The following is a 24,425-nucleotide window of genomic DNA, read 5'->3' on the forward strand; positions in this document are numbered from 1 at the left end:
AGAAATAGGTACAATGTGAAAGGGTTCTATTATGTACATAGAACATAAAAGAATACAACAGAGGAACAGGCCCTTTGGCTCACGATGTTGTGCTAAACATGATGCCAAATTAAACTAATCTCTTCTGCCTGCCCTTGGACCATATCTTTCCATTCTTTGCATATTTATGTGCTTATCTAAAAGTCTCTTAAATGCCCGTATTGTATCTACCTCCACCACTACCCCTGACAGTGTGTTTCACACCCCTACCACTCTCTGTGTAAAAGAAATTGCCCCTTACATCTCCTTTGAACTGTCTCCATCTCACCTTAAATGCATGCCTCCTAGTTTTAGACATTTCAAATCGAGGAAAAAGATTCTGAACCATCAACCCTACCTATGCATTTCATAATTTTATGGACTTCTATCAAGTCTTGCTTCAGCTTCCACCACACTGAAGAAAACAACCTGAGTTTTTCTAGCTTCTCCATATAATTCATACCTCATTGGCATTTCATCCAAATCATTTATATATATCACAGACAGCAGAAGTCCCGGTACAGACTAGGCACAGACCTCCGGCCTGGAAAATAATCTTCCATTCACTACTCTATGCCTTCTATGGGCAAGCAAATTCTGAATTCGTGCGCCAAGTCACAATGGATCCCATGCATCTTAATATTTTGGTTGAGGCTATCATGATGGACCTTGACAACAGCCTTCTTAAAATCCATATAGACAACATTCACTGCTCTACCTTCATGGATAATCTTCAAAAATTCCAGTCGTTAGTAAGACATGACTTGCCCCGCACAATGCCATGCTGGCTGTCCCTAATTAGGCCATGCTTCTCAAAATGCACATAAATCCTATCCCTAAGAATTTTCTCCAGTAGTTTCCCAACCATCCGTGTGAGACTCGCCAGTCTATAGTTTCTTGGATTGTCCCTATTTCTCTTCTTGAACAGAAGAACAACATTAGCTACTGGCCCGTCCTACAGTGACCTCACTAGGATACAAAGATCTTAGTCAAGGCCCCAGCAATCTCCTGTCTTACCTCTCTCAATAACCTGGGGTGGATACCATCAGGCCCTGGGGGCTTATCTACTTTTGTTCTGTTCAAGAGACCTAACACCACTTATTTCTTAATCTCAAAATGCTGTAGCAAATTAACATGTTCCAACACATCTCACTATCCTCTATATCCTTCTTCTAGGTGAATACTGACACAAATAATTCATTTAGGATCTCATCCATATCCTCTGCCTCTAAGCACAAGTTCTCTCCTTTATCCTTGAGTGGTCCTACCTCCTCCCTAGAATGACTCTCTTTAACCCTATTTGCCAAGATCATTTCATGGCCCCTTGCTCCTAATTCCCTGCTCGAGTTCTTTCCTGTTTTCTTTATATTTATTACAGGCCCTGTCCAATTTCAGCTTCTTAAACCTTATGTATTCTTCTTTTTCCCTCCCTTGTTATTCAAGGGTCCCTTACCTTGCTATCTTTGTCCTTACTCCTTACTAGAACATGCCGGTCCTGACCTCTCATCAGCATATCTTTAAACAATTCCCACATGTCAAATGTGGACTTGCCTAATAACAGCTCCTCCCAATTATCACTCTCTACCTCCTGCCTAATACTGATGTAATTTGCCGTCCCCCCAATTTAGTACCTTGCCACAAGATCCTAACTTATCCTTATAGCTATCTTAAAACTTAAGGAGTTGTGATCACTGTACTATATCAACAGCTGCAAAAGTTTTAAATAGGGATAAATTAGAAAGGGGAGTGTGTCTGGAAGACAATCAATTAAGAGTCATACCTGTATCAACTGAATGGTGAGCCACATTTTGGTGTATATTATATAGTCTAGGTCAGTTTATTTCAATAAGAATATGTGCCATAGAAGAAAATCAGAACAGAATAAACAGGACATTTCAGGAAGAGATATTTGGGCACAGCTCGACTTGTGTGGAGCTTCTTAAAATATTGGAAAAATATGAACTTGCTAGGCATTTTCTATGTTTTAAGATGGCACTGGAGAGTGGCGACACTATACAAAACTTTTCACTGTATTTTGTAGCATGCAACACATGATAATAAATCAATAAATTCCATTTTTGTAGTGAAATTGATTATGTTGAATGTTTTATCCAAATGAACCTTTTCAAACTCTGCCGAAAATTGATTATTCCTTTGATATATCAGTTCCACCAATGAAAACAACAGCTTGCTTTTGATTTGTCATTTTAACACAGGAAAATCTTCCATGGCTCTTCACAGGACTAACAAATATTGACACTGCACAAAAGCAGGAAATACGGCTGTTCAGGACATTGGTTAGGCGACTTTTGGAATACTGCGTGCAGTTCTGATCTCCTTCCTATCAGAAGGATGTTGTGAAATTTGAAAGGGTTCAGAAAAGATTTGCAAGGATGTTGCCAGGGTTTTAAGTTTTGAGCTATAGGGAGATGCTGAATAGGCTGGGGCTGTTCTCCCTGGAGCATTGGAGGCTGAGGGCTGACCTTATAGAGGTTCATAAAATCATGACGGGCATGGATAGGATAAATAGACAAAGTCTTTTCCCTGGGGTGGGGGAGTCTAGAACTAGAGGGCATAGGTTTAATGTGAGAGGGGAAAGATATAAAAGAGACCTAAAGGGCAACTTTTTCACTCAGAGGGTGGAACATGAATGTTTGAGCTGTCGGAGGAAGTGGTGGAGGCGGGTACGATTGCAACATTTAAAAGGTATCTGGAAGTGTTTGGAATGATATGGGCCGGGTGCTGGCAGTTGGGACTAGATTGGGTTGGGATATCTGGTCGGCATGGACAGGTTGGACCGAAGGGTCTGTTTCTGTGCTGTACATCTCTCTGCCTCTATGACTCTATAACATATATTGGTCACTGTTAAAATAGTCATTTATGGACTTGTTAGAAATTTATGACCTATTTCTTTTAGTGCTCTCGACTTTATTTTCTGTCAAGCACATTTCACATTTTCAGAAATGGAATGGCTCTTGCACCTTCTAATAGCTTTTTAATTGATTATTTATACTTTTCTGCTGCCCCAAATTACTTTCTTTTCTGTTTTCCCCTTTTTCATGCCGAAGTAATGAGATATTACAGGCTCCCTTTACATGCTCTTTCCTGTTTTAAGCTCGCCATCAGGAAATCAAGAGCCATCAGACCAGAACTTGCATGACAGTTTTTGGGTTTTTTTTGTATTATCTTTGGAAGTCTCAAACCCCTGTTTTGGGGAATATTAAAAAGCCTGTGAGTTCACAGTACAAAGAATAATGGGCATAAGTCAGCATTATAGCTCTTCATGGCACAGTATATCGATAATTTAATTGAACTTCATTGAATGACATTTTAATGAATTGAAAATGTATCTTTAGAGCTAATAATAGTACAACCTATTGCTAGCACATGTGATAATTTTATAGGTATGCACAGTAATGCATGATTTTCTTTCTCAATTCAAACCATTGTGGATTTTCCAGGTTAATTCAGGAGGAAAAAGAATCAACTGAACTTCGTGCTGAGGAAATTGAGAATCGAGTGGGTAGTGTTAGCCTTGAAGGTCTAAATTTGGCCAGAATGCATCCAGTGAGATCTATTACAGGTTCTGTCACTGCTTCATCATTAGCCAGCTCCTCTCCTCCAATCAGTGGACATTCAACACCCAAATTCAGAGCACGTAGCCCTGCTCGAGACATTGATCGTATGGGTGTCATGACATTGGTGAGTTTGGGAATGAGGCCTAAATCAATACGCTATTTTAAAATTTTAATGCAAATGCTGACACATGTTTTTAACAGCACTAATATGTATTTTTGTAGTAACTTATTCATGATCACATAAGATAATCTACAGATAAGTCTTGTGAATTTCAACTTTTTAGATCACAGAAAGCATGGGCCATCATCATAGTTCAAGCTTAAAATAGAGACTTACATGATATTTTTGAATGGAAAACCTAGGAGTCTAGGTTCCCAAGCATGTTCGAAGCTCTGGTTATAAACATCTCTATTGGCTTTTTATGTATGGCACATGGTAAACACTTATTCAATGTCAAATTGTAAAATGAAATAATATTTTCATTGGCATTCTGCACTTCCAGTCTAATTTATGTTTTTGCTGTTTTGCAACCATCAGCCTAGTGACCTAAGGAAGCATCGGAGAAAGGTAATTACATTAACAACATTCCATAAGAAAGGTGTACGTTTAGATTTTCAAGATAGTTATTCTTTAAGTTCCACATTTACAAACCTTAAAGGATATTTCCATACTTATCCAATGTCATTATTTGTTTAACATTGCTGAATGTATTATTCTCAGATTATTTATGGTCATACGTGAATAAACAAGTGATAGTTATCAAATTCTTGTCATATTTAAATTAACTTTCAGTAAGCAATTGCAGCTAAAACATTGCATGATTTCAAGACGAACTTGGATATAGCACTTGGAGCTAAAGGGATCGAAGGATATGGGGGAAAGCAAGAACAGGCTATTGAGTCGGATGATCAGCCATGATCATAATGAATGGTGGAGCAGGCTTGAAGGGCTGAATGGCCTACTCCTCTTATTTTCAATATCAGAATATATGAATATAAGGAGTTTTAAATAACAAGCGAAACGAGTGTATTATTAATGCTACTTTTTACTGTAGATTGCAGCTGTGCAGGAAGAAGGTCGTGAAGATAAAGCCACAATAAAATGTGAAACATCACCACCATCAACACCAAGAGCAGTAAGAATGACACACACCCTGCCTTCCTACCATGATGAAGTACGTAGGTAAGCCATCTAGAACAAGGATCTTTGCTGATCACTTGATTTGATAATTGAATTGATAGGTTTACCTATTACATCATTTGTTAAGGTGTAACATGTAATAATGTATAATCAGTATATCAATAAATTTAATGTATGTGTAGGGTAATGTACAGAATTATATTAAATTATTCCCAGAATGTAAGTGTTTTAGTGAATCATATTTTTCTGCTTAATGGAAGGTTTTTTTTGGAATAAATGTAAATGAGACACTCCTGTGAATTGTTCTGTTTATTCACACTGAACTTATGGTTAAGAGTTTAGTTTAGAAAATATATTTTTAAGTAATTATTTTACATCTTTTTAAGTTTGAATAAGTTTGGAAAAATGAATTGTTGATTTTTTTTAAACTTTGAGTATAGTTATATTTGTATTTTGAAATTTTCTTGGTACTTTATGTCATTGCATGATTTATGAAGAGTTGTGCTTGGTGATCCATTCATTTGTATACATTTACTGAAATCTTTTTAAAATCAGCAGAAATATATAACAGCAATGTGTGAAACATTATTTGTAATCGTTTGAATGAGAAGAAATAAGACAAAATGAAAATCTTTGAACTGATTCTTTACAGTTTTTCAGCATCAATAGAAGCAGAAATGGGCAACTATAGCAGTACAAGTAGTCAAGACTCACTTCATAAATCACAAAAGAAGAAAGGAATCAAATCTTCTATTGGCCGTTTATTTGGCAAAAGAGAGAAAGGACGGTTAGCACATCTTAACAAAGACCATTTGGCCTCGGTTCAAGGTCAGCAACTGGTTTATCAATAGTCAGTTTGCTATAGTGGATTAATTATCTTTCAATTTTATAAAATACTCACATCTGTGTATGTATTTGTCTGCCTTTAAATTAATTTTGTTTAAAACTTGAGAATTTGCATTGCTAGAGAGAAGCTTTTTGTCCATTTAGATATCCTAATTTAGAAAAGTATTACTGCTGCAATTGTGTTTTTTTTTTAGATACTATGAACACTTTATTTATCAGAATGAGCTAATAAGTGAGAATATTTTCAAGTATTCACTTTAAGCCATTCTTTGTTACTTCTTGTGAGATAGCAATGTTTTTTGTCGGGATCCAATTCGAATAAAACCTTAATAAAAATGAGTTCTGATTAGCTCTATATTTCCTCTGTGCGGCAACCAGAAATAAATATTCCTCATTTAAAACTTATCAAAAAATACTTATGCGTGATCAAACTTATAATATTCTATAATTCTTTAATTCCTCTCTCCATAGTCTGCAGATTTTCACTTTTATCTCACTACCTTTACTTTGTTCCCAGTACTTTATACAGAATAGTATCCTTCCTTTTTGTTTTAAATTTATCTGTAGAGATTATGTCTTGATAAACCTAGAATATCCTTATATTCTACTGTTGTAATAGAAACACTTAATAATATCCTAACCACTGTTTTTACTTCCCATCTCTGCTAAAAATCTTAAAACCAAGAACATTATAATCCCAGTTTTGCCTCCATCTAAACCATGTTTACATTAAAGTTACTACATTATAATGTCCGGAGGTCCGATTCAAATTTTGCAGTTTTGATTTGTATGCTTTTTTGCATTTACACAAAATGAAATCAATACAATATTTTTAGAATTCCATTCCTGATTCTCCTTCCTGTTTTACTCATTTATATTCACTGCTTATTTTATTACAGGAGTCCCTACATTCCTGGGCTTGAAACGGAAGCAATTTTGCTAGAGTAGTGAGGAGAGATATTTTAGAATGGAACTTGGCTGCTCTAAGTCTCTGCATTATGTAAAGTGTAACCCAAATTTGCTTGTTTACAATAGCAGGAAGGAAAAATACCCATTCACTAAAATGTGCAACCCCTTCCAACCGCCACCATAACCCATGCTTCCCTTTTCGATGAAGTATCTATCTAACTCAGCCTTGAAATGATTCAATGATCCAGGGAGGAGACACAGACACACTTATCTGAGGGGAAAAATATTCATTTCCATCTTAAACAGGAGTTGTTTATTTAAAACCATGTCTCCAGTTCTTAGTCTCTCCTGGTATCCACTGTGTCAAGTCTCACAATCTTATTCATTTCAGTACAAAGATGTGCAGATTAGGGGGACTGGCCATACTAAATTGCACAACGTGTCCAGGGACGTGCAGGCTGGATGGATTAGCCATGGGAAATGCAGACATGGGGGAGGGTGGGGTGAGTCTGGATGCAATATTCTTTGGAGGGTCATTGTGGACTTGATGGGCTGAATGACCTACTTCCACACTGGCAAGGATTCTATGCTTCTTTGATTGCAACCCTCGTTCTTCTAAACTGTAATGCGGTTAGATCCAATGTGTTCAAACTGTCTTCATAAGGTAAACCCTTCTTCCCAAGACTGAGTTGACTAAACCTTCTCTGAACTGTTTTGAATGAAATTATATGCTTTTCCAAATAAGAAGGCTAAACTGCACACTGTATTCCAGATATGTTGTTACCTAGGCCCAGTACATTTGCAGCAAAACTTCCTTACTTGTATATTCCATTTCCCTTGCAATGAACTCCAGCACTCTTTCTGCCTTGCTTAACTGAGTTTGCATAATTTTTTCATTTTGTTTCAATGTACCAGGACACCAAAACGTCTTCGTACCATTTAGTTTGCAGTCTGTTTCTATTTAAGTTTCTTTATTCTTCCTGCTAAATAAGCCATGTTAACATTTTCCCATGTTATGTTCTATCTGCCAAGTTTCTGTCTACAGCTTACTATCTTCCTGTCCCTCAACAAATCTAGTTCCCACTCCTCCAGTCCTTTTCATTTAAGTAATTGACATAGATTGCAAGTAGCTGAGGCTCCAGCAATACTACCTTGGCACTCTACTTGCCTCCCTCAAAATGGCCATTTATTGTTACTCCCTGCTCCCTGTTACCTCACACATTCTTTATCCATGATAATATGTTACCACCTAAACCAAGAACTCCTGTTTTGTGTAGTAACGTGTGATGTGGGATCTTATGAAATGTCTTTGGAATTCCAGTTACACCATATCTACATGATACCCTTTTCCATTTTCCTTGTTACTTCCTCAAATAATTCTGTCAACTTAATTAAACATGATTCCCCTTTCATAAAACCAAGTAGACGCTGTAGAATCACATTATGATTTTATGCTCTGCTATAACCTCCTTTAAAAATGGATTACAGCAATTTCACTGTCAGATGGTACACTAATTTGCCTTTGTTTCCTGAATGTTGTCTCCTCCTGACTTGAATGGAGGTCTAACATTTAGACCATAAGAAATAAAAACAGGAGTAGGCCATTCAGTCCCTCGATCCTGCTCCGCAATTCAATAGGATCATGGCTGATCTGACAGTCCTCACCGCCTCTTTCCTGTGTTTTCTATGTAACCCTTGATTCCCCGACTGATCAAGAATCTATCTATTTTGGCCTTAAATATACACAATGAGTTGACCCCCAAAACTCTCAATGCCACAGAGTTCCAAAGACTCTTAGCCCAGAGAGAAAATGCATCTTTGTCTGAGTCTTAAACTATGCCTTCTGGTCCGAGGCTCACTCATGAGGAAAAACATCCTCTCAGCATTTACTCTGTCAAGCCCCTTAAGAATCCTCTAAGTTTCAATGAGATCAACTCATTCTTCTAAAATACAAGGAATAGAGTCTGAACCTGTTTAAATCTTGCATATCAGACAATCCCTTCATACCACTGATCATCCGAGTGAACATTCTCTAAACTGCCACCAATGAAATAATATCTTTCCTTCAATAAGGGGACCAAAATGGCTCGCAGTACTCTAGCAAGCTTGTACAGTTTCAGTAAGATCTGTCCACTCTCGTACCCCAACTCTCTTGAAATAAGGGCCAACATTCCATTAGCTTTCTTGATTCCTGCTGCAGCTATGTGCTAGCTTTCTATGTTTATGCACAAGTACCCCCAAGTCACTCTATGTTGCAGTTTTCTGCAGTCTTTCTCATTTAAATAATACTCAGTTCTTTTGTTCTCCCTTCCATAATAAACAACTTAATGTTTTCTCATATTATATTCAATTTGGCAATTTTTTGCTCATTTCACTTAATTAATTTATCAATAACTCTATAAACTGTTTGTATCTCTCTCTTTCTCAATTTGCCTTTCCACCTATTTTTGTCATCCCCAAATTTGGAGATGGTAAGTTGGTAACTTTTGCCAAATTGTTAGTATATATTGTAAACTGAGACAATGACCCCTGTGGAACCTTCCTGATTTCAGGTCGCCAGCCAGACAAAGAATCCCTTTATCCACTCTTGTTGTTTCCTGCCCATAAGCCAATTCTCTATCCAATATACTATCTCCAACTTCATGGGCTCTTATTTTATGACCTTTGTGAGGTCGAATGCCTTCTGGAATTCCAAATAAAACAAATAGAAGAGGAACTGGTGACTGGACAAGAAATTTACCATATAATGCAATGCCAGAGAAGATCCAAATCAACTTGTTTTGTGAGTTTGAAGTCCTTTTCAAGTCTCTCTGGAGTTATTTCCATACTACACTATAGGATATTTTCATGTCAGAAGTCCAAAACATGCATCAGGCCCTTTTCAACTTCCAACATGCACATTAAACTCACTTTGCGTCAGGATGCGCCTTTCGAGTGCAGATGGGTGGTGAATACAGATGCAGCCTGGTTAGAAGGCCTGCGTAAGTTCTTGGAGACTACAGCTCAGCTCCCCATGTTATGCTGTATATGTCATCTAAACCTGACACCCAACCCATTCCTGACCCATCAATCCTCATGTCCTCTCAAACTTCCTTTGCCTCCATATGCCTGCCATATCCCCATGTTCTTTCCAACCCTCTAAGATCTGCAAGGCATCTCATTTTCCGTCTATGTCCCCTCATATTCCTATGCCACTCTTTTCCCCTCCATGCCCCCATGTTTCTTCCAAAGTGACTCACCAAGTATATATTTGCACAGTCATCAGGAGCTATGAAATAGCAATGGAATGCTATTTTAAATGCAGTTTAAAAATAATTAAACTTCCATCAATTTAATAAAATTCTCTTTTGAAACCATTGTCATTAATATTACAAAGAACTGCACTCCTGTTGAAAAGAAATAGAAAAATATCCCTTCAGTGGCTGTGAAGTTATATAAACAACCACATACTCAGAAAATGCAATGAAGAAAGATTGTTAATATAATTGTTCTTAACCATTAACCATTTCTCAGATGGCTCTGTCATTCGTAGCTGTTGGGCTAAGCACTTCTGAGGAGCTTATAGAACTCTTCCAAGCATTCATAATAGCCAAAGCTTTCACAATATTTAACTGCAGCTACAAGACCCTGAATCTGAAATAACAGATGACATTATACTTCTGTTTGAAAACAGTTTGCCTGGCAATCAATGGAAGGAAGGAAGTGCTTAGATTTCTTTTAAAACTTGAACAGCAGAAACATTCTTTTTAAAGTAAAGCATAAAAGGATATTTAAATATCATCACAAACATGGCAGAAGAGTTTGCTAACACATTGTTTTGGGAATTTGAATGAATTATGGCACTTCCTGTATTAGGAAACATATAAAAATGCTTGTCAATGCTTAAATAATGCTTAATATAATGGTCTGACCTTTGCAGGACAGAGCTCTGATTGACAATTTTATTCAAGACACAATACATTCCATTATAGCCTATAATAGAGACATTTTACAATTACTTGTCACAGTGTCACCGTCTCTTCAGCAAACCTCTCCCAGTAGCTTTGAATTTTCCAACCAAGTTTTTTGTCAGGGAATGGGGAGGGGTTCCAAATCTGCACCAGCACATAAAAATAATTTACAGGACAAATACAGTTTTCCTGTGGTCCTGATAATGGGGAGCATGTTTTGTTCCCAAAGCCTTCCTGACCAATGAAAATACCACAGAAAAATGGCACAAGAAGCACAGAAAATTTGGTCACCTGCAAACAAAACTATCTTGTCCATTTTGTTAGCCAATTGATGCTTCCACAGGAGATGGAAATCTGTGTCTGTGTTTCATCCGTCAAAGTCTGGAGAAGCTAGCAGTCCTCATGCAGTTCATGGACCTGTTGTTTTCAGTAGCCTTGCTTGCCCCAACTTGGCTTGTTAGATGCAAGGGTAGTTCAAGAAAAATTATTATCAAAGTTACGCTGTCATTGAATGACATGCACATTAGCTCATACAGCCAACAATTTTATTACAGCACAGGTCCATCTCTCATATGTTGCTATTGTTCCAGGATTTCAATTGTGCCTTATGTAACCATAATTTAACATTCTCAAAGAGTATGTCTCCTACTACCAACTCCACCTCAATGTTAAATTCATTCTTATATTGAATTTTTATAAACTCTGCACACCTCGAATTTCTTACTCACAATTTCATTGAACTCCACACACAAAATGCAATTTCACATCAGTGTGAATCCAGTATTGTTATGGCTATCTGGAAACCCATTAACATAAATAATTTAGTGTTCTTTAAGATGGAGTTTGACTGAATCATTTGCTCTTTCCAGTAGTTCTCAAACTAACAAGGACGAAGCAAATAATATTGAATAGCATGCCATCTTTATTTCCGCAGTATAACATTTATATTTAATTGGCTAAGCATATTGCTTATGCTGTTCCTGTTGTCCTGACCTTACACTTTCTTTCAACAGGCATTTTTGACACAGAGATTGGTAACCCAGATCCCCTTGGGCTGGGAAAACTCGGAACTCAAGCTGAAAAAGATAGAAGATTGAAGAAAAAGTAAGTGTTCAGCAAAACAAGTTTATTTTTGACCATGAAAGAGAAGCTTCGATAAAATTCATCTAAGTACAATCATAAAGTGTTTAGACAAACATATGTCTCGGTTGGTTTAAGGTGGCATATGGAGAGTTGGGGCTGATTAGGTGCCAAAAGGGGAATTTACACGAGTGGCACCCTTGGATACTTTATTTCTGTCTTTACCAAGGAGGAAAATGCTACTGATGTCCTGGCAAAAGAGTAAGAAGTTTAATTGCTGCAGGGTTTTAAAATTGATAACATTGGAGCATTAGATAGGCTTTCTAGACTTTTATGATAAGGAAACAGGAACTGATGTGATACACTCAAGATACTGAGGGACATGAAAATGGAAATTGCAGAGATACCAGCAATTTGTTTTTGCTCTTTGTTAGACTGGGGTAGTGCCAGAGGACATTATGTCCTTTTCAAAAAAACATGGTATAAGGATAAGGAGAAAGCGAGGACTGCAAACGCTGGAGATCAGAGTAATTAGGAGTAAGGGATAGCCAGTTTTATGGGGAGTGGGGAGGGGGGGAGATGTTGGGAGGAAGTGTAGTCCAGGTAGTTGTGGGTTTGACGTAGATGTCCGTGTTGAGTCAGTCGCTGGAAATGCAGATGGAGAGGTTTAGGAAGGGGAGGGAGGTGCCTGAGATGGTCCAGGTGAACTTGAAGTCAGGGTGGAAGGTGTTCGTGAAGTTGATAAACTGTTCAGCCTCCTCATGGGAGCACAAGATGGTGCCAATACAGTCATCGATATAGCGGAGGAAAAGGTGGGGAATGGTGCCGGTGTAACTGTGGAAGATGAACTGTTCCACATACCCGACAAAGAGGTAGGCATAGCTGGAGCCCATGCAGGTGTCCCTGGCTACCCCTTTGGTCTGAAGGAAGTGGGAGGATTTGAAGGAGAAATTGTTGAGGGTGAGGACCAGTTCAGCCAATCAAATGAGTGTGTTGGTGGAATGGTACTGGTTGGGTCGATGGGAGAGGAAGAAATAGAGTGCTTGGAGGCTTTCATCATGGCAGATGGACGTGTACAGGGAGTGGATGTCCATAGTGGAGAGGAGGCATTATGGGCTGGGGAACCAAAAGTCATGGAGGAGGGGGAGGGAGTGGCTGGTGTCCCGAATGTATGTGGGAACATCCTGGAGCAAGGGGAACAGGACGGCGTCAAGGTATGCGGAGATACGTTCTGAGGGGCAGGAGCAGGCAGGGACGATGGGTCGACTGGGGCAGCCAGGTTTATGACTTTTGGGTAAGAGGTAGAACCAGGCGGTGTGGGGTTCCCACACAATTAGGTTGGAGGCTGTGGATACTAGATCCCCTGAGGTGATGAGGTTGTGGATGGTCTGGGAGATGATAGTTTGGCGATGGGAGGTAAGGTTGTGGTTGAGGGGGCAGTAGGAGGTGATGTCTGTGAATTGGCGTCTGGCTAAAGCAAATTCAGCTTAACTTCAGTAATTGGAAAACTTCTGCAAATAATAATTAAGTACAAAATATTATATGTAAAAATGTGGATTGATTAAGGAGATCAAACATAGATTTCTTAAGAGAAAATTATGTTTAACTAACTGACTGGTGATAGGTAACAGAGAGTGTTGATCAAGGCAATCCTGTTGATGTGCTGCACATGGAAGGCATTTGATACTGTATCACACAACAAGCTTATGAGCAAAGTTAGAACTAGTGGAATAACAGAGAAAGTAATAACATGGGTTTAATAAAAGGCTGAGCAATAGGAAACTGTAATGTTTAATGAATGTTTCTTATGTACAGGCACACTTCTTGAGAAGTCTCCCGGCATCTGTTTTGGAAGTCTTGCCTTTTTTTGCGATATATATCAATAATCTAGATCTTGGAATACAGGCCACAATTTGAAATTTGAAAACCTGCAGGTATAGTGAACTGTTCGGGGCTAGTGTAAAACTTCAAAAGGATACAGTAAAATTGGTGGAGTGAACATATGAGTGGCATATGAAGTTCAGTGTGGAGACGTGTAAGGTAGTAGATTTTAGTCAGATGAACATGGAACAACAATATAAAATAAGTGATATAACTCTAAGGGGGGGATACAGAGACAAAAAGGGCCTGTGTGAAGCTACAGAGACAGAAAGGGCCTGTGTGAAGCCCTTTAAACGTGACAGTACAAGTTGAGAGAATAGTTAATAAAGCATAAAGTTTCCTAAGATTGTTTTAAGTAGGGTATAAAGTACAAGGGAATGGAGATTATGTTGAAGTTAGACAAGATATTAGTTCAGCCTCATCTGGACATTGCATCCAGTTCTGGTACCATGCTTTCGGAAGGCTGTAAAGGCATTGAAGGCAGTGCAGACTAGTTTTGTGGGAATGCTTTCAGGCATGAAGAATTCCAGTTATGAAGATAGATTAGAAAAGCTGGGACTATGCCCCTTGGAAAAGAGAAGGCTCAGACAAGAGCTGGTTGAAGAATTCAAATTCATGAGAGGCCTGGAAAGAGAAAATAGGGAGGGAATATTCCTACCCATAAAAGAATCAAGAATGTGAGGGCTCAGATTTAAAATAACTAGTAAAAGAAGCAAAAATGATGTGAGAAAAAGTTCTTTCACACAGTCAGTGTTTAGGGTCTGGAAACCACCGCTTGAGACTATGGTGGAGGTAAGTTCAATTAAGAGATTTAAAAGAGACTTGGACTGTTATTTGAAAAGAAAGAACATGCACAGTTAAAGGGAGATGGCAAGAGAATAGCACTGTGAAATGCTCACCTTGAGAACCAGCGCAGACACAGTAGGCCAAATGGCCACCACCTGTGCTGTAACAGTTCTGTGATTTAACATCTTTCTCACTTATCCATGTAATGTGGGCATCGCTGTCAAGACACTATTTATTGCTCTTTACTATTTCCCTTGATGGATGATGACCTGCCATTTTGTTGAAGTCTTTGTGATGTAGGTAAACCTGCAGTGATGTTCGAATGTTTCAGGAATAAATAAGCAATAAATACTCACTGATAAACAGCTAATTATAAATAATTTTTATGCAGATTTCTCACAGACAATTCATGACATCAGGAATGCATATTAAACTTAAAGGGGTCAAAAATTGAGGTATTAATTTTGACGATTATCTTTCCAATATCCTCAGTTCTCTTTTTTTCTAATTCTAAATTTTGTTTTCTGTCTCACCCAAACTACCTATTTTTCAGCCTTTATTTTCCCTAGAAAACACAGTTGAAACCTTTCACAAACTATTTTCTTCAGATAGTAATTAACAATTATTAATAAGCTTTTGTTTTAAACTTAACTTATTGTTTGAAAATTAGCTTCAAAAATGTTATTTTAATTAATCAAAAAACAGCACTGAAAATTGATAGTTACAAAATGTAAATACATCACTATTTTCAATATTTTTATGCATGAAAATATACTAAAGTATTCAACCAATTTGCTGGCAATCCCCAAATCCAGTCTACACACAGGGCGAATGTACTTTTTTCAGTTAGAGTTTTGTTGAGAGATTCATGGAACCTGTTCACATCGCTTGGAATGACTTTTCTCATGCAATCTTCCAGTCATCATCTCATTAATTAAGTATGCAAGTACTGTGGCACATTTCTTAGGAAATTCTGTGGCTGGAAAGACACAAGTATTCGCCACTGGTGGGATTTTCCAGCATTCATGCAGTTGACACCATATTTAAAGTCTAGCTGCACACTATTTCATGACGGCAGTATTCAAGTTTCTGCATTCAGGACATGTCCCAGATAAAATAAAGTAAATCTTGCTCCTTGCTTCATGGACAGGGATGTGGAAGTGTTGATAGAAGGGTAGTGAAAAAGAGGGCAGTTGTTTTTCCAGTTGGCCAACCCAGGAGGCCACACCAGCAAACCAAACCAACCTGGGCAGAAATTGTAGCCTAGGTCAGTGCTATTTCCTGAATGAAGCAGAACATCCAGCAGTGCAGAAAAAAATTCAATGATTTTCTGGGCTCTTCAAGGATTGGTGCCACTGTCTTCTCTCTGCTACGAGAAGCTCATAGGCCATCATGCCACCTCGAAATGTGCCATTACACTTGAATCTCAAGAAGGCTCCTTGGACTATAACTCTCAGTATTGCATGCAGCATGTCCATTCAGCTGGACTCACCGCCTCATCCTCCCATATGTTTAACCCTTCCTGTCCCCTGCACTTCCTACTCACTCACTGTGGACACTTCATCACCTCTCTTGTTCATGTATCACCACGAACTTCTGTTTCATCCACTTCCATCATAATTAATCCACCATTTGTCTCATTGCAGGAAGGCCTTGTCCACCTCCTGAGCTGATATCTCCATGGTACCCTGCCTGATATAACTAATCCACAAAGTGGTAACACTTGCTTGCAGGACTGACTGTGCCCCAACCCTATAATGCAGGGATATGGAGCCCTGCAGTTTGGTAGAACCAAGTGCCTTACTGGCCATGGCTAAAAACCCTGGACTGGAATCAGATGAGCCTGCTGACTGACTATGGTAGTAGTCCTAACTGACCACAGTGCCCCTTCACCCCTAGAAGGGTTGGTCACCTTTGACTTTTACTATGGTTGTTGTTTTAAGGTACTGACAATGTGTTTGCCATGTATTCTATTGGCATATCACTGAGCTGCATTGCTATGTGTCCACCTCTTTGCTTGTTCAGTGCTTCTCATATAATAAGCCTCTCTTTCTGCACAAAGAAGGAATGCAAACCACAGAGACCAGTAGCCCATAACTAAGCAGTAAAAACCTTGTGCACTAAGAAAGCAAAGTGAGCCACACATACACTGACAGCACATCAGTCAATATTGAAGTCAGTGAGTGTGTGCTCAGAAAGCAATGTGAAGCACACTGAGGCTTGATAGCCCCCAAATAAGCACAATGTGAGTGACTGCTAAAGAAAACAAGCTACAAACTGTCTGTGAGAAAGCATGAGATGTATTTATGTCCTTTTACATATATAATGATCTGGCAAAGGTCTCAGTGTTCCTGAATTCCAGAGTCAAGTGTTAAAGCACTGAAGTGGTGTGGAAATTGGTTGAAGACCAGGCTTCATGATGTGGTGGAGCTGGTGGCTTGCTGATGTTGATTTCCATGGACAAAGGGTTGAGGAGTATGGTGACCATGGAGCATGCAGTTACATTGTTATTAAGAAGTAGTTGGATGATGGATGGGAGAAACACCTAGCAAGCTGCAGTTGCCAGGTTGCATTTTTTCTAATTTACATGTCAGAAATGTTCACCTTCTAGATTCTCAGGGAAGGAAAAGAGCATTGGAATTGGCTTACAAACAAGGTCATCTGAAACTTTGATGAGATGGAAATGCATAGAAATAAACTAATTGCTGGAGACAGCATTTAATGCTTGACAGGCTCATTATGAAACTTTTTCTCACAATGAGAATCAGATTTTCTTCATTCTCACTTTATTATTTTACTGTTCTCAGCATTACTTATGCCATATTAGGGAGAAGAAATGTCTGCCAATAGCCAAAACTCATTCATTTTTGAAACTGCTAGAGCCAAAGCACAACTCATTCTGAGCTGAAATATTTTGATAATTTAACTTGTCAACTTTAATGTGCTATTTGAGGAAAATTGTATGTGGCTATGAATGTCTCAAATTTAAAACCATTTCTGTCTTTTATCATATTCTGATGTATCTGCCATACATTTATTACATTTTCAATTCAATATCATGATATGCTGATAATTAAAAACTAAGGCCTCAGCTATGTAATTCTTCTTGATCCCTTCTTAAAATGTTTCGTAGAGCCCTGTAATTAATACATGTATAAAATAGTGAGGAAGGTCAATCAGATTAATATTTCCTAAGATTATTGACAACTATGTCTTGTAAGTTGATATTTTCCCTTTTTAAATAACAAAAAATAAATCTCTTCTCATTCAGCATTTGAACTGTGATTGTAACACATTCAGTTCTATATACATCAAATAATGTAAATGTAAATTACAACCAAATGGTCAGTGTAGTGATTGTAATGAGGTCAGCCAGATGGATGTCATAGAATGAGTTCACTGTTTGGACCAGCTTAACAACCCCAATCAGGGAGCGCTGGCTATTGGTAAAAACCGGAGTGTCAGACAACCTGGGAGTTGACTCCTTCAAGGATCTACGAGAGTTAAGTACCCTCCATGTGTATATAAAGGTTAATTTGGTGACAGGACACTAGTTTCTGTGGGGTTATTTCAATGGCGATAGGAGTAAAGCATATCCTGAAGAGACTTGCTTGCAACAGACATCTTTGAGATGTGGTAAGCATTTCTGACATCATACCGTTGTTTGGAAAGCTTGACTTGTTCGACCCTGCTGTCTAAGACTGGGCTCAGTATTTGGAAAGAATGTGTTATTTTTTCTGGGCAAATGACATTGGGGCAGATGAAATGTAACAAGTAATTTTCCTGATAGCTTGCAGACACAAAGCTTTTTTGGTTATTAACTTTCCCTCAGGAACCAGATACTAAAGCCTATCAAGAGGTAATGGATTTAGTTAATACATGTATAAAATAGTGAGGAAAGTCAATCAGATTAATATTTCCTAAGATTATTGACAACTATATCTTGTAAATTACGAGTTGTCTCGTAAGCAATGTTACGACCCCAAGCTGCCTCTAATCCTGAGATGCTATCAGTTTTACTCGGCAATTCCAGAACCAGGGGAATCCATTTTGGGATTTTTGACTAAGTTAAAATAACTGGAGAGGTATGTGACTTTGGTTTAATTCTTAATGAGATGCTGTGGGATCAGTAGATAGTGGGATTAATGATATAACCATAAAAAAGCACCAACTAACTGAAGCCCTACTGGACTTCATACAGGCATGACAAATTCTAGTTGGACTAAACAGGATAAACAGAGAAAGATGTTCCTGATGACCAGGAAATCCAGAACTAGGGGTCACAGTCTTAAGATGGGTGTATCTAAACCCCAAGGACTATGGCAGTTCAAGGAGACACCTCACCATGATTGTATGCACTATAGACCAAACCACGACAGCTAATGAGATTGTAGAGTGCTGCCGTCAATCATGATTTTCATACTTGGTCTAATGGCCTGCTTGACTAACAATGTTAGGGGATGAACCGTAGTAAGTCTTAACAAGAAGACACTTAACTTAACAAAAAGATGTAGTTTATTACATGATCGCAAGAGGCACGAGTGATATTGATTTTAGTTTTACTAACCTATGAGTAACTCACTTCCTGTCTCCTCAATAACTGACCAACATCCACAAGCCATATGTCAAGAGTGTGATGGCATATTCTCCATTTGCCTGAATGGATGTAGCACCAACAACACTGAAGAAGGTTGACATCAAGAACAAACCAACGTACTTGATTGGCACTTTATCCACTACTTTCAGCGTTCGCTGTCTTCACCACAGATATACAGTGACAGCAGTGAGTAGCATCTACAAGATGAACTGCAGTAATTTATCATGCCTCCTTTTACCATCCTTTGCAAACCCACAAGATTTACCACCTAGAAAGACAAGAGGATCAGTTGCATGGGACTCATCATCTTTCTAGGTTCCCCTCCAAACCACACACCAAAACTAAATTGGAACTATATTGCCATTCCTTTGTTGTCAATGAGTCAAAATCATGGAACTTCCTTCCTAACTCCATCATGGGTGCCCCTACACTTTTAAGTACTGCAAAATCTCCATAAATATTTTAAACTTATATAAAGGTAACTATTTGGTCATGAAAGGGAGATAGCTGAACTGGCACATTAATCTAAAGGATAGATTATTGGAGAAGCAGCGGCAGAATTTAACGGGCTATTTCAGATTACTCAAAATAAGGATATTGCTACTATACAGAAAGGGAAAACCACCATTTGTGGTTGATTAGGGAAAGCATCAAACTTATGGGAAAAGCATATACATGCACTACAACAAATATCAGGTCAAATGATTGTCCAGAATGTAAAAAAACAGAAAAAAATGACTGCAACATGATTCAGGAGAAAGAAATTACAATACAAGGAAACTATCTAGCAATATAAAAACAGATAGTGAGAGCTTCTGCAGGAATTTAAAAACAAAAAGAGTAATTAAAATGAGTTTTGGTCCCTGAGAGTTCACAATTATGGAGTTAATAGTAGGTAATAAGAACATGGTAGATGAAATGAACAAATATTTTGCTCCTTTCTTCACTATTAAAGCATTAAAAAATTCAGTAACAACTATGAATTAGGAAGTGAAAGGGAGAGAGGACCCTCATGAAATTATATGAGTAAAATGGTGTTTAGAAAGGTGAGTGAGCTATTAGCTGACAAGCCTACTGGTCCATATGAATTTCATCTTAGGCTTTTAAAAGTGTGACTAATGACCCAATGGATGCATTGGTGTTCATTTTTCAAAGTTCAGACTGGAAAACTGTAAACATATTCCTTCCATTCAAAAAGGGACAGAGACAGAAACAGGACACCAGAGGCCACTTAGTTGTGGCCTATGCATTTGTTGTAAGGAAGGCATATGAATTGATCATTAAGGTGATTATAGCTCAGCACTTCAAAAACATTCAAGATAATTCTGACGAATTAGAATGGGATTATCAAAGTAACATCATATTTAACCAAGTTATTGGAGTTCTTTGAAGGAGTAACATGCAGTGTGAATAAAGCACAGTCTGAAGTACAGAAGTACTGTACACTGTACTTGAATTTCTACAAGGCATTTGATAAGTTGTTTCATCAGATATTATTGCATAAAAACTCCAGGTACAAGAGGTAACATATTAGCACAGATAGAAGGTCAGCTGGCTGCAGGAAAATAATCGGCATAAATGGATCCTTAGGCGAAAGTAAGGACTGCAGATGCTGATGAAGTACTTTTGCCCGAAACGTCGATTTTCCTGCTCCTTGGATGCTACCTGACCTGCTGTGCCTTTCCAGCACCACATTCTCGACATAATGAATCCTTGTTTGATTGGTAGGATATGATGAATGGAGTCCTGCAGTCTGTGCTGGGTCCTCCGTGTTTTACAACTTACAAATTACTTAGAAAGGCACAGCTAAATTTGCAGATCGTATAATTCCTATAGCGCAGAAAGCGACCATTCAGCTGATCGAGTGTGCACTGACCCTCCAAAAAGCATCTCATCTAGACCCAGCCCCCCACCTAATCCCCGTAACTCCACCTTTTATCATGCTAACCCACACAGCTTGAACATCGTTGGACTGTGGGAGGAAACCAGGGCACCCAGCGGAGCCCCACACAGACTCAGGGAGAATGTGCAAACTCCACACAGACAATCATCTAAGGTTAGAATCAAACCCAGGTGCCCAGCACAGAGACGGCAGTGCTAACCAGTGAGCCATAGTACTGTTGTGTCATCAAAGAGTGTCACCAAAGAGGTAGGAACGTACCCTGTGAAGAAGACATAAGGAGTGTGCAGATGGACATAGATAGGTTGAGAGAATGAACAAAAATCTGAACCTGGCAGTTGAGATATAATGCGGGAAAATGTGAATGTTACTTAAATGGAGAAAACCTGCAGAATTCTGAGGTGCAGAGGGATTTGACACTCTAGTTCATGACTCAAGATGTTAGAATGCAGGTAATATACACAGTCAAGAAAATTATGGGATGGTATCCTTTATTAAGAGAGGATTTGGAAATAAAATTAAAATTGTATGCTTCAGTTATACAAGGTATTGCTGAGACAACTTTTCAAATTCTGCAGTTCTGGTCTTATTTAAGGAACGATGTAAATGTATTGGAGGTAGTTTAGAGAATTAAATTGATACCTGGAACATATGGGTTGTCTGGTAAGGACAGTTTAAAAAGGCTTGTTTCCACAGGAGTTTAGAAGAGTGAGGGTGTTTCAGGTACATATATTTGGCAGCGGCTGAATCCCGAGACACTACATGTGTAGTATCTCCCACCCGCCCCCCCCTCCTCTAGCCAAAAAAAAAGACTCTTGTGTGTTGCAAAGGTAAGGCGTTTCAATTGATATTTCTTGTGTTTCATGAGTTTGAGTAAAAGTTTGCTATTAGTTGGTTATTTGAATAAGACCATAAAGAAGTACTAACAATTGTTTAACTCATAAATTTGTATAAATTAATTTATAGGTAGAGATGGCTGGACAGGTGATGTGCTGTGGGCTGTATGATGTGGGAGCTGGCTGATCCCATTGCGAACAGCAGTAACTACATCTGCAGCAAGTATTGGTTGCTGGAAGAACTCCGGATCAGAACTGATGATCTGGAATCTGAACTTCAAACGCAGTGTCACATCCGGGAGGGGGAGAGTTACCTGGACGCCTTGTTTCAGGAGGCAGTCACACCCGGCAGATTAAGTAATTCAAATTTAGTCAGTGATCAGGAACAACAGGGTGTGACTGTAAGTGAGGCAGGTAGGGGGATTCTGAGTTCAGGAGAAAGTGAGGACTGCAGATGCTGGAGATCAGAGCTGAAAATGTGTTGCTGGAAAAGCGCAGCAGGTCAGGCAGCATCCAAGGAGCAGGAGAATCGACGTTTCGGGCATGAGCCCTTCTTCAGGATTCCTGAAGAAGGGCTCATGCCCGAAACGTCAATTCTCCTGCTCCTTGGATGCTGCCTGACCTGCTGCGCTTTTCCAGCAACACATTTTCAGCTCGGATTCTGAGTTCAGCAGTGAGGAGCCTCAGCCCTTGACCTTATCCAACAGGTGTGAGATTCTTGCTGCCTGTGTGGATGAGGAAAAGGGCTGTGGGGAGGAAGAGCCAGCTGACCACGGCACCGTGGTGCAGAAGGCCAATCAAGAGGGGGAGAGCAAAAAACAAGTAGTTGTTATAGGCGATTCTATAATTCGGGGGACAGATAGTACTTGATAAGCTAAAAGGTCTAAAAACTGATAAATATCCTGGCCCGAATGGGCTACATCCTAGAGTTCTAAGGGAGGTGGCTGAAGAAATAGTGGAGGCATTGGTTGTAATCTTTTAAAAATCACTGGAGTCAGGGAAAGTCCCAGATGATTGGAAAATCACTGTTGTAACCCCCTTGTTCAAGAAAGGATCAAGACAAAAGATGGAAAATTATAGGCCGATTAACCTAACCTCAGTTGCAGGTAAAATTCTAGAATCCATTGTGAAGGATGAGATTTCTAAATTCTTGGAAGTGCAGGGTCGCATTAGAACAAAACAGCATAGATTTAGTAAGGGGAGGTTGTACCTGACAAACCTGTTAGAATTCTTTGAAGAGGTAACAAGTAGCTTAAACCCGGGTGGATGTTATCTACCTAGACTTCTAAAAGGCCTTTGATTAAGTGCTTCACGGGAGGCTGCTGAGTAAGGTGAGGGCCCATGGTGTTTGAGGTGAGCTACTGGCATGGATTGAGGATTGGCTGTCTGAGAAGGCAGAGAGTTGGGATGAAAGCAAAGTTTACAACCTTTATCTTTCTCTGAATCATTTTTCAAAATAAGGCCTCCCAAATTGGGAAGTCAATGCAATGCAAATGGGAGGGAATGATTTGTTTGCATGTGTGTCTGCACAATGCAAACACACCCATTGGAGGGAATTGAAACAGAAACTTGCAAATACAATTACAGAAACATATGTTGTAACCACAGGCAACTATTTCTGTAGTTCTGTGTACACATTCCAGGAAGCTCTAAATGCTTACATTTTACATAACTTCCAGATTCCAGGAATGTTTGCAACCATCTCCACACACCTGCACCATTTTTTTGCATTTGCTCATGTGTTATGAATAAAATTATGTTACTTCAGAAGGTATGGATAATGACCTCAGTGCAAAATTAGCAGTCCAATGACAAACGTAGCTACAATGTTTTCCTTTTAACTTCTAGGGTTTTCATTTAACAGAATTTTTAAAATGTGCAAAATTTATAAAAGACAGAGAGTAAAACAATTACCAGACCTGGAAAGGAAATCAATTTTAAAGAAACATTACTGGTTGAATCTGTTGAACTGACTTTGCAAAACTTTTGACTGAATTGCCTAATTGAAAGCTGAGGTACTGATCTTCAAATTTACATAGAGTTTTATTGGAAGTTAATAATTCTGGTCTTGCAATTACATTCAACTGAGGTATTCCTTGGGTTACTTGATAGCAACTTAATCTCTGGCCAGACTGTTAATTTCTTTTCCACATAATGACTTTAATTTATTAAAAGCATGCAGTATGTCAGGAGACTTTGTTTAGTTGAAACTTTAGAACAAGTCATTAGAAAGGGATCTGGCAAAAAGCTTTCTGTTGCCCAATAGCATCAAGAATCATTTACTGATAATTTGCTGTTTGTAGACCTTTACGGAGTACAAATAGGCTCATGTTTTTGCCAACAATAATGTAGTGATTACTCCTAAAGAACAATAAATGGCAGCTTTGAAATGCCCTGAAGACATGAAAGCTGCTACTTAAAAACAATGATAATGAAACTATTCCTCCAAGGTGATGCAAAATGGATGATCATGAATTAGAAGTCTATGCAATTCTGTTTTGCTTGTCATGGTAAATTAAATCAAATGGGGTGAAAAAAATACTGCTGTTCAGTTATTTCTCCTTTTGTGCCGTATATTACATTTCACTTTTAATTTTTATAGAGTCATACGGCAAGTAAACAGATCCTTTGACCTAACTTGTCAATGTCAACCAGGTTTCCTAAATTGAACTCGTCCCACTTGACTGCATTTGGCCTGTATCCCTCTAAAATTTTCATATCCATGTACCCATCCAAATGCCTTTTAAATGTCATAATTGTACTCACCCCTACCATTTCCTCTGGCAGCCCGATCCACAAATACACCAGCCTTTATGTGAAAAAGTTGCCCCTCAGGACCCTTTTAAATCTTTCACCTCTCATCTTAAATTTATGTCCTCAAGTTTTAGACTCCCTGACCTTGG

General features: G+C 38.7%; 1 protein-coding gene across 8 annotated transcripts in view; it reads left to right on the forward strand.

The window, feature by feature from the left end:
- Nucleotides 1-24,425, forward strand: part of ppfia2 (PTPRF interacting protein alpha 2) — a 543,269-nt gene that overhangs the window by 398,027 nt on the left and 120,817 nt on the right. For all 8 annotated transcript variants that reach the window (XM_087997151.1, XM_043709676.2, XM_043709677.2 and 5 more), the window contains 5 exons: nt 3,480-3,720; nt 4,135-4,164; nt 4,652-4,779; nt 5,390-5,565; nt 11,456-11,546. In XM_087997151.1, coding sequence (XP_087853277.1) covers nt 3,480-3,720; nt 4,135-4,164; nt 4,652-4,779; nt 5,390-5,565; nt 11,456-11,546 — 666 coding nt within the window. The remainder of the gene's footprint in view (nt 1-3,479; nt 3,721-4,134; nt 4,165-4,651; nt 4,780-5,389; nt 5,566-11,455; nt 11,547-24,425) is intronic.

The sequence above is a fragment of the Chiloscyllium plagiosum genome, unplaced genomic scaffold (assembly GCF_037043375.1).
Source record: "Chiloscyllium plagiosum isolate Xiang-an unplaced genomic scaffold, Cpla_swu_hap1 HiC_scaffold_19, whole genome shotgun sequence".
NCBI classification, from domain to species: domain Eukaryota; kingdom Metazoa; phylum Chordata; class Chondrichthyes; order Orectolobiformes; family Hemiscylliidae; genus Chiloscyllium; species Chiloscyllium plagiosum.